Source organism: Elephas maximus, chromosome 10 (genome assembly GCF_024166365.1).
Source record: "Elephas maximus indicus isolate mEleMax1 chromosome 10, mEleMax1 primary haplotype, whole genome shotgun sequence".
NCBI lineage: Eukaryota > Metazoa > Chordata > Mammalia > Proboscidea > Elephantidae > Elephas > Elephas maximus.
The window spans coordinates 34,536,249-34,550,723 of record NC_064828.1 but is presented as its reverse complement, the minus strand read 5'-3'; the positions used below and the strand labels follow the sequence as shown (position 1 = coordinate 34,550,723).

The window sequence follows — 14,475 nt, the reverse complement described above, 5'->3', positions numbered from 1 at the left end:
TCTTTGTGCAGTAGGTGTCAGCCATACACAGCCTTTCTCTTCCCAAATCCGTATTTAGAAGAAACCAACCCTTTCACCCACCCGCTCCTAGGTTAAAGGAATCAATTTCTTCTATCTTAAGCATGCAAAACAACTGTAAATAGTCACCTAGGTATTGGAAACAGAGTTGTACTAAAGTACTATTCTACTTGGAAAATGGACAAACTGAAGACTGTGTGAAAGGGATAACACATGGTGGTGGTGGGAGACCCAGATTAAGTCACTGAACAGATATTAAATGCTGCCATCAAGATGGGTCTCTAAAAGTCACAGTTATATGCCAGTTCAAGAAGATGAGGCCATGTTCCTGATTAAAAGTCTTCTGTTTCCCCCAGGTGAAAGAAGCTGAAGCATTAACAAGTAGCTCTAAAAATGAAGCATCATTTTGCCTGGGAAAAGTGCCATTGATATCCCTCTTGGTAGTGAGTAGATTAAATGTATTGTCTTTGACCTAAGGTAAACACTTCTCTAAGCCTCAGCTTCCTAATTTTTAAAATGGGAAAAATAACTGCCTTGTGTACTCAAAGTTTTTTTTTATTGTAATTTAAATGAAGGTTTACAGAACAAACTAGCTTCTCATTTAACAGTCAGTACACGTATTGTTTTGTGACATTGGTTACCAACCCCACGACATGTCAGCACTCTTCCTTCTCGACCTTGGGTTCCCTATTACCAGCTTTTCTGTTCCCTCCTGTCTTCTAGCCCTTGGCCCTGGGTTGGTATGCTCCTTTAGTCTCATTTCCTTTTATGGGCCTGTCTAAACTTTGGTTGGAAACCCTGGTGGCATAGTGATTAACGTCACTATGTCAGCAGTTCAAATCCACCAGGTGCTCCTTGGAAACTGTATGGAGCAGTTCTACTTTGTTCTATAGGGTCGCTTTGAGTCGGAATTGACTTAACAACAACGGGTTTGGTTTTTTTTTTTTTAATCTTTGGCTGAAGAGTGAACCTAAGGAGTGACTTTATTACTGAGCTAAAAAGGATGTCTGGGGGCCATACTCTTAGGGCTTTTCCAGTCTCTGTCAGGCCAGTAAGTCTAGTTTTTCAAAGTTTTTAATGAGGAGGAAAAAAAGACATATTGTGCATAAAACAGTTTGTAGACTGTAAAGTACTATTTAAATGTAGAGAATGGATTAAAAATATAAATGCAAAGGTAGAGTTAAGAATAAAGAAGAATTCAGTGCTCAAATTTTAACAAACTTTCATTAATCATTTCTACAAATTTTTTTGCAGCACATTACACCAAGACCCTTCTTTCTCTCCTGTGTTCAATGCTAATCACATGGGATTTTGACACACCTAGAGTTTATTTTCAAAAAAAATCTCAACCTCAAGAAAGCCACAGAATATGAATACATGGTCCATTTGAAGGAGGAAAGATTACTTTCCTAGCTTTATATTGCACCATTAATAGTCATAAACTACTTGTAAATGCTAAGTGTTAAAATAATAGAAACATTAATCTTCAACAACCATTCCTTTCCAGTTTGGTACACTTTTACCATTGTGGAGCCCTGGTTGTGCAGTGATTGAGAACTTGGCTGCTAACCAAGATGTCGCCAGTTCAAGGATCCAGGAAACCTTATGAGGCAGTTGCTATGAGCCAGAATCAACTAGGTGGCAACGGGAGTACCATTGTATCCCAAGAATGTATTTGATCCTATAACTCCTCCTTAGCTTCTTAATTCATAAACTGAGATTGCTAAACTTACCATATCGTGATGGGTTTACACGGATTTTGGCAAGGGACCTTGACTTCATCATATTCACGTTTTATAGCCTGTATTAAATCTAAATCATTTAAATATGAAATACAAAACATTACTGAAAAAATGCACATTTGAAAAGCAGGAAGATTATTTGCCTTATACCTTGATGGTGAAATCTGAGCAGAAGTCTTCAAATTGGATTGTTTAAAAATGAATCCACCAAATTTTCCCTCAAAATCTTTTCATTTCCTATGACTCATCCTCTCCTGTAGAGTTTTGTGCTATATTCCCTGGCTGCCTTTCTTTTTGTTGAAAATCCTCTTTATACCACCCCACCCCCTGCTTCTTTTTTTTTTTTTTTGCTGAGGCTTTCAATTTGTTATATCTTGAACTGACAGAAGAAGGGGTGGGACTCCCAACCTTTGAAACCTCTAATACTTGCTGAGTGATCAAGAAGCAGAGTGAAATACTGACTAGACTTTACCCCATTTGGAAAAGTCTTGACTTCAATAGTTCAACCAGCCCCATTTTAAGAAATTAAGTTTCTTATTTTTCTTAAAATCCAAAATGTTTTGGAACATTTTCCAAAAGGCAAAGCCAAATTTCTATAGTTAGTGGTCAGCTTGAGAAACAGTATTTTTAGACCTACTTTAAAATCAAATCGCTTTGCATAATATATTTAATTGTTGTTGTTAGTTGCCATCAAGGGGATTCTAACTCATGGTGACGCCATGTGTGCAGAGTAGAACTACTCCATAGGGTTTTCAAGGCAGTAACCTTTCAGAAGCAGGCCTGTCTTCCAAGGCACCTCTCAATGGGTTGGAATCGCCAATCTTTCAGTTAACAGTCAAGCTCTTAACCATTTAAGCCACCTTTTTATATTAGATGTTTAGTCCTGTCTGTTATACTGCTTCATGCTGTAGTATCAAAGTACTTTACTACTATAGATAGACATCATTGCTCTCACTGTAAGGCAGCAGTTTCTGGATGAAATTCTTCAGGGAAGCCAAAGCACAATAGCAATGTGGTTGGTTGTTGTTGTGTGCTACCCATTGATTCCGACTCATAGCAACCCTGTATGGTAATGTTAGTCATTTCTGACACCAACAAGTCAATTCTTACACTAACTCGGCAAGCTGTTGATAATCCCTGCCCCCCCATCTGCTTTTTAAGTCATACTCATACTCCTGACTTAAAAAGCAGATGGGGATTATCAACATCTCACTAAATTGATTTAAGAATTGACCTGGTGACACGTTGGTGTCAGAAATGACTAACATTACCATACGGGGTTGCTGCAAGTTGGAATCAACTTGACGGTAATGCGTTTTATATTTTTGGCTTTTTAAGTAATTTATAGATGCAAAAATATATTAGGAATCGTGAAAGGCCCCCATCCAACCAGATTTTGTGTCATTCTTTCCCGAAACAGGGTGGGTAGGAGTCCTGTCTCAGCCACCTTTAAATAAGAGCTGTGAACAGTGAGACTATCTCCTCTTTCTGGTGATTTTGTTTCCTCTACAATCGTCATAGCTCAGAAGCACACTAAATGACCCTCTTTGCCATTATTATAACCAGTATTATTTCTATACCCCTCCCTCACAAGTGGATTCCCCTCCCCCATGTTCAGAAACTTGAAGCCTATAACCTTCTCTTCTGTAGCCTCAAATGACCCAGAGTTAAAAATTTTAAAATACATCAGCTAGTTTATTTCTGTTGGTGTTCACAGTGTCTGCACAACTGTTCCTTGTTTATATAGCTCACAAATGCTGTATGACCTGTCACGCTATACTAGTTAATGAACTCTCCCAGAACCGTTGACATGGAAGGATTTTACTTCCACTTCGTTTCAAGGAGACGGATGTAGAAAGAGAGCCGATTACAGAAAGAAAGAATTGAAAATCTTTTCTCAGAGATCCGTGGGGCCGTGTGGTAATATTTAAATTGAAGGGGAGGGAGGAGACAGGACTGAGGATGGAGAGGAACCGGGGCGGTGGGGGCGGAGTCTAGTTTAGCAAATAAAAGCCCTCGATCAAAGGGAGGCACTTTCGTGTGTGGAGGAGGCACTCTCCTGTAATCCAGAGAGAGATGGGGCAGCCTGTGCCCTAAGGACGGCGATCCGAAGAAGGAAAACAAGGACGAGAAGACGGGCGAGAAATAAAAGGACACCAGGAAAGAGCGGAAGGCAGAAAGGGAAGGGAAAAGAAACCCACATCAGGTGGAAACAAGATCTAGAACAAACCGGTCGGGTCCACAGTTTGATTTTCTGAGAGAGAAGAAAGTACCTGAGGATTGCCTTTTTTTTTTTTTCCCCCTTCAGCTAATAGAAAACTACTTTTATCCTCATTATAAAAGAAAAAGCTAAGGGGAGGTAAAGACAATCTCTGTCTTATTAGGAGGAGAGCTGAAGGGGAGTCAGGCTGCCTTCTCGATAGTCTGAAATAAGCCACTGCTGGGTACACAGAGCAGAACCATCCTGATTTCTGAAGATTTGCATCCCTTTCGGCAGAATTCCAGAGAGAGTAGCTGGTACAGTTCTATTTTTATATTTAAATATATACGTCTCTTATTTTCCTTTTTAATCACACTTTCCTTGTTTGTAAGCACCGGTGACAAGAAAGTGCCCATACAGAGTAGTATTTTCAATTTCCCTTTTTTTTTTTTTTAAATTTAAATCTGCTTGTATCTTCTTTAGAGGGTAGAAGTGGTCCTTATTGCAGAAAAGGGCATTTTAATTTGAAGGCTTCCTCTAAATATATTTACACTCACACACACGCACACACATGCTCTTTTAGAAAGATACCTTTTGGAGGTTGAAATCCTACTGAGAAAGATGGAAAAAGGAGCCAGGCAACGAAACAACACTGAAAAGAACCACCCAGGTGGGACTGACTCAGATGCCAGCTCCAAGACTGGTTCCGGAGGGGATGGAGTAGCCCTGAAGAAAGAGATCGGATTGGTCAGTGCTTGTGGTATCATTGTAGGTGAGTCCAATTCCTTTTCCCACTGACCATTCCTCCCCTTCTCTGGTGCTCCTCTTGGGGGAACCTTAACACCTCTAAAGCACTATTTTTGCTTCCTACCCATTTAGAAAAGGATTGTCAGTCACGTTTGCTCTAACCTACCTGCGCTGGTCAAGGTCGAGAGGCATAGGAGTGGGCAAGTGATATATGTTATATATCAATTCCTCCAAGCCAACCTGAACAGTTCTGTCCAGTGTTCATAGGATGGAGCTGATAGGGTTCACAAGTTTGGCTGATGGTCAGCCTTGCCTGGGAGCTTGTTAAAAAATAGGGCTCTGGGTTCCACATTTAGAGGCTCTGATTCAGCAGGCGTGAGATGGGGGTGGTGGACTGAAATTTTTCACAAGCTCTCCTGCAGCCATCTCCTCAGCAGCCTGTGGGCTGGTTTTTGAGACGTATTTAATAGATGTTTTGTTGTTTCATGTTATGTGAAACCATATTCCTAGAGGGTGTGTAATAATAAAAACAGCGACAACAGCAGTAATGATATTTTGCACTCCTATAGCTTTTTCCATCTTATACAGCACTTTAACCTTGTGAAGTAGATGTGACAGAGCTGTTTTTCTCATTTCATGTGTGAGGAAATCATGGAAGAACAGAGGAGACAGATTGTGCCTTTTTGTAGATGGATAGTTTATAGTCTCTCTGGTTGCCTGATAGAGTGAACCTGTCTCTTACTGCTCACAGAAACCCCGATGAGGTTCTCCAGAGGCACTGAGGGTAACTAGAAGGTGGAGTCAGAGGGGAACTAATAGGTAAAATGTGTGTTCTGACTGGGAGGTTCTGAAGCTGCAGCTCCTGAGTGTCCCTGAGACTGCCAGTACAGGCAGCCCTGAGCCCCCATACACTCTGCAGGACCTGTAAACCCATTGTCCTTGAGTCGATTCCGACTCATGGCAACCCCATGTGTTACAGAGTAGAACAGCTCCATAGAGTTTTCTTGGCTGTAATCTTTATGGAAGCAGTTCCCCAGGCCTTTCTTCCACAGAGCTGCTGGATGGGTTCAAGCTGCCAACCTTTAGGTGAGCAGCTGGTCGCAAAGCACTTGCACCACCCAGGCTCCTCTCTATAGGACAGAGGGGTTCCTAATACGGCCGCACCTCTAGACAGCACATCCTCCTCTTTCCAGAGAGGCCCTCGAGATGGGTAGTTGGTAGTAGCTCACTACAGCCCTCACTTCGGCAGAAGTGGCTAGCAGGGCAAGTTTTTTCTATATTGTGGTAGAGAGCTTTTTTTCCTTCTTCCCAGAGAAAGGGGCATGGGACTGTCAGGCTTGGATATGTTTCTGTGTTATCTCTCCAGAATTCCTATGTGAAGGCTGATTGTGTCCTGGTTCCCATGGGTCCATTTCTCTGGGTGACACCATGTTTCAGGCAGTAGCACAGAGACTATTGGGCACCAGTGCAATAGTGACACTGGAGAACACCCTTGAAATCAAATAAAACCAGTCAAGGTATTTAGATAATCCTCTTCACCTCTGCACCCAGACTAACAATGATCATGTTATCTCCACTCTGTTTTCAAGATGGAATCTCATTTTATCTAATTCTCTGGCTCTGGGAGGCTTTTTAGGCATCTACAGTTATAAAAAAGGTAATATTATTTAAAAAATTTAGAGTCATGGTCTGAATCTCTCATTACTTCCCTTGTTTTCCCATCTCCTTTATCACTTTTGCTCTAAAAAATGAGATCAGCAAAGTACTCAATATGTACAGCACATGCCAATTGGAAGTCTATAAATAACCCGGAAGCTGTTACCCCTTTCACCAGTTTGACTGATAGGATTAAATGTTTACCTCCCTTTGGGAAGGCTGTGATTCATACACAGATATACACGCCCACAGGCACACAAACACACTCAAACCTCCTTCCTCCTATCTCAGCCTTGCTCACCCATCCCAGCATATGTGCAGGTATTCAAGGTTAGAGGGCATTTTCCTATGTACTGAGGTTGTTTTTATCTCTTCCATTAACAATTTTCAAAGACTGTGAAGAAATGGGGGTGTTTGGTATGATAAATATGATTTCAGTTAGGTGAATGTTACTTCTGATTTGTCCGTGTCATGGACTGAATTATGTCCCCCCAAAATATGTGTCAACTTGGTTAGGCCATGGTTCCCAGTATTGTGTGGTTGTCCTCCATTTTGTGATTGATATAATTTTCCTATATGTTGTAAATCCCAATCTCTACCTGTGGTTAATGAGACAAGATTGGATTATGCTGAAAAGGATTGGGGAGGGATGTAACACCCTTACTCAGGTCACATCCCTGATCCAATGTAAAGGGAGTTTCCCTGGGGTGTGATCTGCACCGCCTTTTATCTTACAAGGGATAAAAGGAAAGGGAAGTGACCAGAGAGGGGGGACCTTATACCACCAAGAAAGCAGCACCAGGAGCAGAGTTCATTCTTTGGACCTGAGGTTCCTGCATGGAGAAGCTTCTAATCCAGCAGATTGATGACAAGGGCCTTCTTCCAGAGCTAACAGAGAGAGAAAGCCTTCCCCTGGAGCTGACACCCTGAATTCAGATTTCTAGCTTACTAGACTGTAAGAGAATAAATTTCTCTTTGTTAAAGCCATCTACTTGTGGTATTTCTGTTATAGCAGCACTAGATAACCAAGATAGACCATAACCTCATGATAGGCACTTCACTGTAAGAGTAGTCCTAAAACTCCCCATGGTGGCATTACACTAACAAGAATAACATCCCTGGTGTTCTATGGTGAAAAGAAATCCCAGAGATCCCAAATATGTGATTTCAGAGAAATCAGGATATTTTTCCTAACTGTGAGAATCCTTGTAGAGATGAGATACAATATTCTGCCTCCATTTAAGCTAGAGTGAAATACAAATTTTCTCCTCTAGGATAAGGGGGCAAAATCCTCTTTGCTTCCTCTCCTGTATGGCTGTTCAGTTGCAGATGTGCTCATCCTCCACTGCCTTGTCCTCTTGTAGAGAGGTTTTCAAGTGGATGATAGTGTTTCAAATTTTTTCAGGACCAAACACAAAAATATAAATGGCATTTTCTATGCAGAAGTAAATAATCTGGTATTCAGACCAGTCTGAAGAAGGAGGACAACGCTATGGAAGAAGAATTAAAAGACAAAAACAGAAAAGAAATTTCCTAAGTCAATCAGGTGATGAAGTACGGGAAAGTAGCATTTGACCCAAGTCTATCTATCTCATACTCAGTTGACTTAGACTTAAACTGTATGTTTCATAAAAGCTCACAAAATCTAAGATCTATTCATTCACAGTCATCATTGATTATCTAAAGTAGGAATAACAGAATGGCAGGTATTATGAGAATATAAAACTAACAGAGGACTCATGCCCTAGAGTTACTTATAGTATGTGGGGAGATGAGGTTCAGATACATTAAACAGAGAACACAGAAAATTAATGATGTGGTTTAGTTGTGTAAGAGCGGAAGGAGGACAACGTTAGGTAAAACGGTAGAAAGCACAAGGAAAGAGCGATTCTCATCAAGAACTAGATTGAGAATCATCTTGAAGGAGGTGGGGGGAAATGGAGTGGAGAAAATGACTCTGGGAGATTTTGAAGGTAAAAAGGTGATGACTAAACGACTATTTCCTCGAGCAAAAGCTGTGTCTTATATGTCTTTGAATCCTTAGTGTGTCTTGGAATGCCTAACATGGAACAATTACTCAAATGATTATTGAATTTAATTTACTTCTTGGAAAAAAGTGTGAAGACAGTAGTCTTAAGAAGCATTTATCTACAGGGCTGCTGGGAACTTGCCTTGAAAATCTTTAAACTAGGAATAAGTTCATCAACCTGGGCAATTAGGTCGGCCCATTTAAATTTTTTTTTTTAATAATTTTTATTGTGCTTTAAGTGAAAGTTTACAAATTAAGTCAGTCTCTCACACAAAAACGCATATACACCTTGCTGCACACTCCCAATTACTCTCCCCCAATGAGACCGCCCGCTCTCTCCCTCCACTCTCGCTTTTCGTGTCCGTTTCACCAGCTTCTAACCCCCTCCACCCTCTCATCTCCCCTCCAGGCAGGAGATGCCAACATAGTCTCAAGTGTCCACCTGATCCAAGAAGCTCACTCCTCACCAGCATCCCTCTCCAACCCATTGTCCAGCCCAATCCATGTCTGAAGAGTTGGCTTCGGGACTGGTTCCTCTCCTGGGCCAACAAAAGGTCTGGGGGCCATGACCACTGGGGTCCTTCCAGTCTCAGTCAGACCATTAAGTCTGGTCTTATGAGAATTTGGGGTCTGCGTCCCACTGCTCTCCTGCTCCCTCAGGGGTTCTGTGTTGTGTTCCCTGTCAGGGCAGTCATCGGTTGTAGCTGGGCACCATCTAGTTCTTCTGGTCTCAGGATGACGTAGTCCTGGTTCATGTGGCCCTTTCTGTCTCTTGGGCTCGTAATCATCTTGCGTCCTTGGTGTTCTTCATTCTCCTTTGATCCAGGTGGGTTGAGACCAACTGATGCATCTTAGATGGCTGCTTGCTAGCGTTTAAGACCCCAGACGCCACTCTTCAACGTGGGATGCAGAATGTTTTCATAATAGATTTTATTATGCCAGTTAACTTAGATGTCCCCTGAAACCATGGTCCCCAGACCCCTGCCCCTGCTACACTGGCCTTCGAGGCATTCAGTTTATTCAGGAAACTTCTTTGCTTTTGGTTTAGTCCAATTGTGCTGACCTCCCCTGTATTGTGTGCTGTCTTTCCCTTAGCCTAAAGTAGTTCTTATCTACTATCTAATTAGTGAATACCCCTCTCCTACCCTCCCTCCCTCCCCCCTCTCATCATCACAAAAGTATGTTTTCTTCTCAGTTTAAACTATTTCTCAAGTTCTTATAATAGTGGTCTTATATAATATTTGTCCTTTTGCAACTGACTAATTTCACTCAGCGTAATGCCTTCCAGGTTCCTCCATGTTATGAAATGTTTCACAGACTCCTCACTGTTCTTTATTGATGCATAGTATTCCACTGTGTGACTATACCATAATTTATCTATCCACTCATCCGTTGATGGGCACCCTGGTTGCTTCCAAGTTTTTGCTATTGTAAACAGTGCTGCAATAAACATGGGTGTGCATATATCTGTTCGTGTAAAGGCTCTTATTTCTCTAGGATGTATTCCAAGGAATGGGATTGCTGGATCATATGGTAGTTCTATTTCTAACCCATTTTAATTTTTAATATCACCCTTGCCCTAACCTAACCAGGCTATTGCTCTCCACATATTTGACTAAGGAAACTTGTTGCCAGCAAATGAACTTAGATTTCACCATGAATGTGGAGTCTCCCCAAAGTCTAAGGAGAGTGTCAAGGAACAACAAAATTCATTTATTCATGATACCAAACCTACTGTTACTAGCTATCATTATTAAGCACGTACTATATGGTTTTTTTTATATGGCAGGCGGAATCCCTGGGGGTACAAAAGGTTAACGTGTTCGTCTGCTAACCAAAAGGTTGGAGTTTACCCAGAAGTGCCTCAGAAGGAAGGCCTGGAAATCTACTTCTGAAAAGTCAGCCATTGAAAACCCTATGGAGCACAGTTCTACTCTGACACTCATAGGATCACCATAAGTGGAAATCAATGCAATTGCAGCTGCTGGTGGTGGTAGTACTGGTGGTGAATATGCCAGTCGAAACATCTATCTTATTTATTCCTCACAATAACCATATATGGTAGACACTTATTATCCTTCCTTCCAGATAAAGAAATAGAAGCTCCGAAGGATGAATAACTTGCCTAAAGTCAGATTGCTAGGAAGTATTGGAGCCAGGATTCAAACTCAGTTTGTATCAATGCTGAATCAAGCTCTCAAGGCTTATTCACTACTATTTCTATTTTTATGTCCTAAAAGCCCCCTCTTTTTCTTTAGAATGTAGGCAGCTATCCTTATTTGTTACTATAGATGAAGCAATTAGTGTTGTGTTCTCAGTGAAGAAGTGCCCTGGTATAAGGGAATGCTGAGCAGTCTCCTAGAGTAGAAGAAGGTAATGTTCCCCATGCAGTTGCAGGGAGACTTGTGGTGAGCCTGAGGCACATTGGCTTGGCTGTCACAGGATCTGGCCAGCTCAGGCCATGCTCCCACTTGCTGTTCTACTAGCTATCGTTATTAAATGCACACCTTTCCTTTATGGCCCATGTTCTCCCAGCCATGTTAGAGGCACCCACAGAGTTCCTGGCTATTTAGGTCACTTTATACCAGTTACACAGTTAACTACTGTGGGGTAAAGAATTTAACTTAACCCAAAGAATTTGATCTTTGTCTTTGGTTCCTGAGCGGTAACCTCTTCCCAGTGATTGAAGTGTCTTTGATGAGGCTTCCAGACCACAGCTGAGGGTTTATGCTAATGAGGTGTCTCCAGGACCCTCTGGGTGATATCAGCTGACCTGGGAGGAGGCATGATTCTATTAATCATGCCTACATAGTGAGGCCCCCACGTGTCTGTCAGTTTGTTGTACTGTGGGGGCTTGTGTGTTGCTGTGATGCTAGAAGCTATGCCACCGGTATTCAGATACCAGCAGGGTCACCCATGGAGGACAGGTTTCAGCTGAGCTTCCAGACTAAGACAGACTAGGAAGAAGGACCCGGCAGTCTACTTCTGAAAAGCATTAGCCAGTGAAAACCTTATGAATAGCAGTGGAACATTGTCTGATGTAGTGCTGGAAGATGAGCCCCCCAGGTTGGAAGGCACTCAAAAGATGACTGGGGAAGAGCTGCCTCCTCAAAGTAGAGTCGACCTTAATGACGTGGATGGAGTAAAGCTTTTGGAACCTTCATTTGCGGATGCGGCACAACTCAAAATGAGACGAAACAGCTTTAAACATCCATTAATAATCGGAACCTGGAATGTACGATGTATGAATCTAGGAAAATTGGAAATCATCAAAAATGAAATGGAATGCATAAACATCAATATCCTAGGCATTAGTGAGCTGAAATGGACTGGTATTGGCCATTTTGAATCGGACAATCATATAGTCCACTATGCTGGGAATGACAACTTGAAAAGGAATGGTGTTGCATTCATTGTCAAAAAGAAAGTTTCAAGATCTATCCTGAAGTACAACACTGTCAGTGATAGGATAATATCCATACGCCTACAAGGAAGACCAGTTAATATGACTATTATTCAAATTTACGCACCAACCACTAGGGCCAAAGACGAAGAAATAGAAGATTTTTATCAGCTGCTGCAGTCTGAAATTGATCGAACATGCAATCAAGATGCATTGATAATTACTGGTGATTGGAATGCAAAAGTTGGAAACAAAGAAGAAGGACCAGTAGTTGGAAGATATGGCCTTGGTGATAGAAACAATGCCGGAGATCGAATGATAGAATTTTGCAAGACCAACGACTTCTTCATTGCAAATACCTTCTTTCACCAACATAAACAGCGACTATACACATGGACCTCGCCAGATGGAACACACAGAAATCAAATTGACTACATCTGTGGAAAGAGATGATGGAAAAGCTCAATATCATCAGTCAGAACAAGGCCAGGGGCCGACTGTGGAACAGACCATCCATTGCTCATATGCAAGTTCAAGCTGAAACTGAAGAAAATCAGAGCAAGTCCACGAGCGCCAAAATATGACCTTGAGTTTATCCCACCTGAATTTAGAGGCCATCTGAAGAATAGATTTGACGCATTGAACACTAGTGACCGAAGACTGGACGAGTTGTGGAATGACATCAAGGACATCATCCATGAAGAAAACAAGAGGTCACTGAAAATGCAGGAAAGAAAGAAAAGACCAAGATGGATGTCAGAGGAGACTCTGAAACTTGCTCTTGAGCGTCAAGCAGCTAAAGCAAAAGGAAGAATTGATGAAGTGAAAGAACCGAACAGAAGATTTCAAAGGGCCTCTCGAGAAGACAAAGTAAAGTATTATAATGACATGTGCAAAGAGCTGGAGATGGAAAACCAAAAGGGAAGAACACGCTCGGTGTTTCTCAAGCTGAAAGAACCAAAGAAAAAATTCAAGCCTCGAATTGCAATAGTGAAGGATTCCATGGGGAAAATATTAAACGACACAGGAAGCATCAAAAGAAGATGGAAGGAATACACAGAGTCATTATACCAAAAAGAATTAGTCGATGTTCAACCATTTCAAGAGGTGGCATATGATCAGGAACCGGTGGTACTGAAGGAAGAAGTCCAAGCTGCTCTGAAGGCACTGGTGAAAAACAAGGCTCCAGGAACTGATGGAATATCAATTGAGATGTTTCAGCAAGCAGATGCAGCACTGGAGGTGCTCACTCGCCTATGCCAAGAAATATGCAAGACAGCTTCCTGGCCAACTGACTGGAAGAGATCCATATTTATGCCTATTCCCAAGAAAGGTGATCCAACCTAATGTGGAAATTATAGAACAACATCATTAATATCACATGCAAGCAAAATTTTGCTGAAGATCATTCAAAAACGGCTGCACCAGTATATCAACAGGGAAATGCCAGAAATTCAGGCTGGATTCAGAAGAGGACATGGAACCAGGGATATCATTGCTGTTGTCAGATGTATCCTGGCTGAAAGCAGAGAATACCAGAAGGATGTTTACCTCTGTTTTATTGACTATGCAAAGGCATTTGACTGTGTGGATCATAACAAACTATGGATAACACTGCGAAGAATGGGAATTCCAGAACACTTAATTGTGCTCATGAGGAACCTTTACATAGATCAAGAGGCAGTTGTTCGGACAGAACAAGGGGATACTGATTGGTTTAAAGTCAGGAACGGTGTGCGTCAGGGTTGTATTCTTTCACCATGCCTATTTAATCTGTATGCTGAACAAATAATACGAGAAGCTGGACTGTATGAAGAAGAACAGGTCATCAGGATTGCAGGAAGACTCATTAACAACCTGCGCTATGCAGATGACACAACCTGGCTTGCTGAAAGTGAGGAGGACTTGAAGCACTTACTAATGAAGATCAAAGATCACAGCCTTCAGTATGGATTACACCTTAACCTAAAGAAAACAAAAATCCTCACCACTGGACCAGTGAGCAACATCATGATAAATGGAGAAAAGATTGAAGTTGTCAAGGATTTCATTTCACTTGGATCCACAATCAACAGCCATGGAAGCAGCAGTCAAGAAATCAAAATACGCATTGCATTAGGTAAATCTGCTGCAAAGAACCTCTTCGAAGTGTTGCAGAGCAAAGATGTCACCCTGAAGACTAAGGTGCGCCTGACCCAAGCCATGGTATTTTCAATCACATCATATGCATGTGAAAGCTGGACAATGAATAAAGAAGACCAAAGAAGAATTGACGCCTTTGAATTGTGGTGTTGGTGAAGAATATTGAATATACCATGGACTGCCAAAAGAACGAACAAATCTGTTTTGGAAGAACTGCGGCCAGAATGCTCCTTAGAGTAAAGAATGGCGAGACTGCGTCTTACATACTTTGGACATGTTGTCAGGAGGGATCAGTCCCTGGAGAAGGACATCTTGCCTAGCAGAGTACAGGGTCAGCAGAAAAGAGGAAGACCCTCAATGAGGTAGATTGACACGGTGGCTGCAACAATGAGGTCAAACATAACAATGATTGTAAGGATGGCACAGGACTGGGCAGTGTTTTATTCTGTTGTGCATAGGGTCGCTATGAGTCGGAACCGACTCGACAGCACCTAACAACAACAACATAGCGAGGCCCTAATAAAGGCTCTGGACACAG

General features: G+C 41.8%; 1 protein-coding gene across 2 annotated transcripts in view; it reads left to right on the top strand.

The window, feature by feature from the left end:
* The first annotated feature begins 3,799 nt into the window (after positions 1–3,799).
* SLC7A8 (solute carrier family 7 member 8) overlaps positions 3,800–14,475 on the top strand; it is a 62,692-nt gene continuing 52,016 nt past the window's right edge. The window contains exons 1-2 of one of the 2 annotated variants that reach the window (XM_049897963.1): positions 3,800–4,277; positions 4,544–4,732. In XM_049897963.1, coding sequence (XP_049753920.1) covers positions 4,582–4,732 — 151 coding nt within the window. In that variant the 5' untranslated portion in view covers positions 3,800–4,277; positions 4,544–4,581. Of the gene's footprint in view, positions 4,733–14,475 lie in introns of both variants that reach the window. The other variant, XM_049897962.1, reaches the window with a different exon arrangement.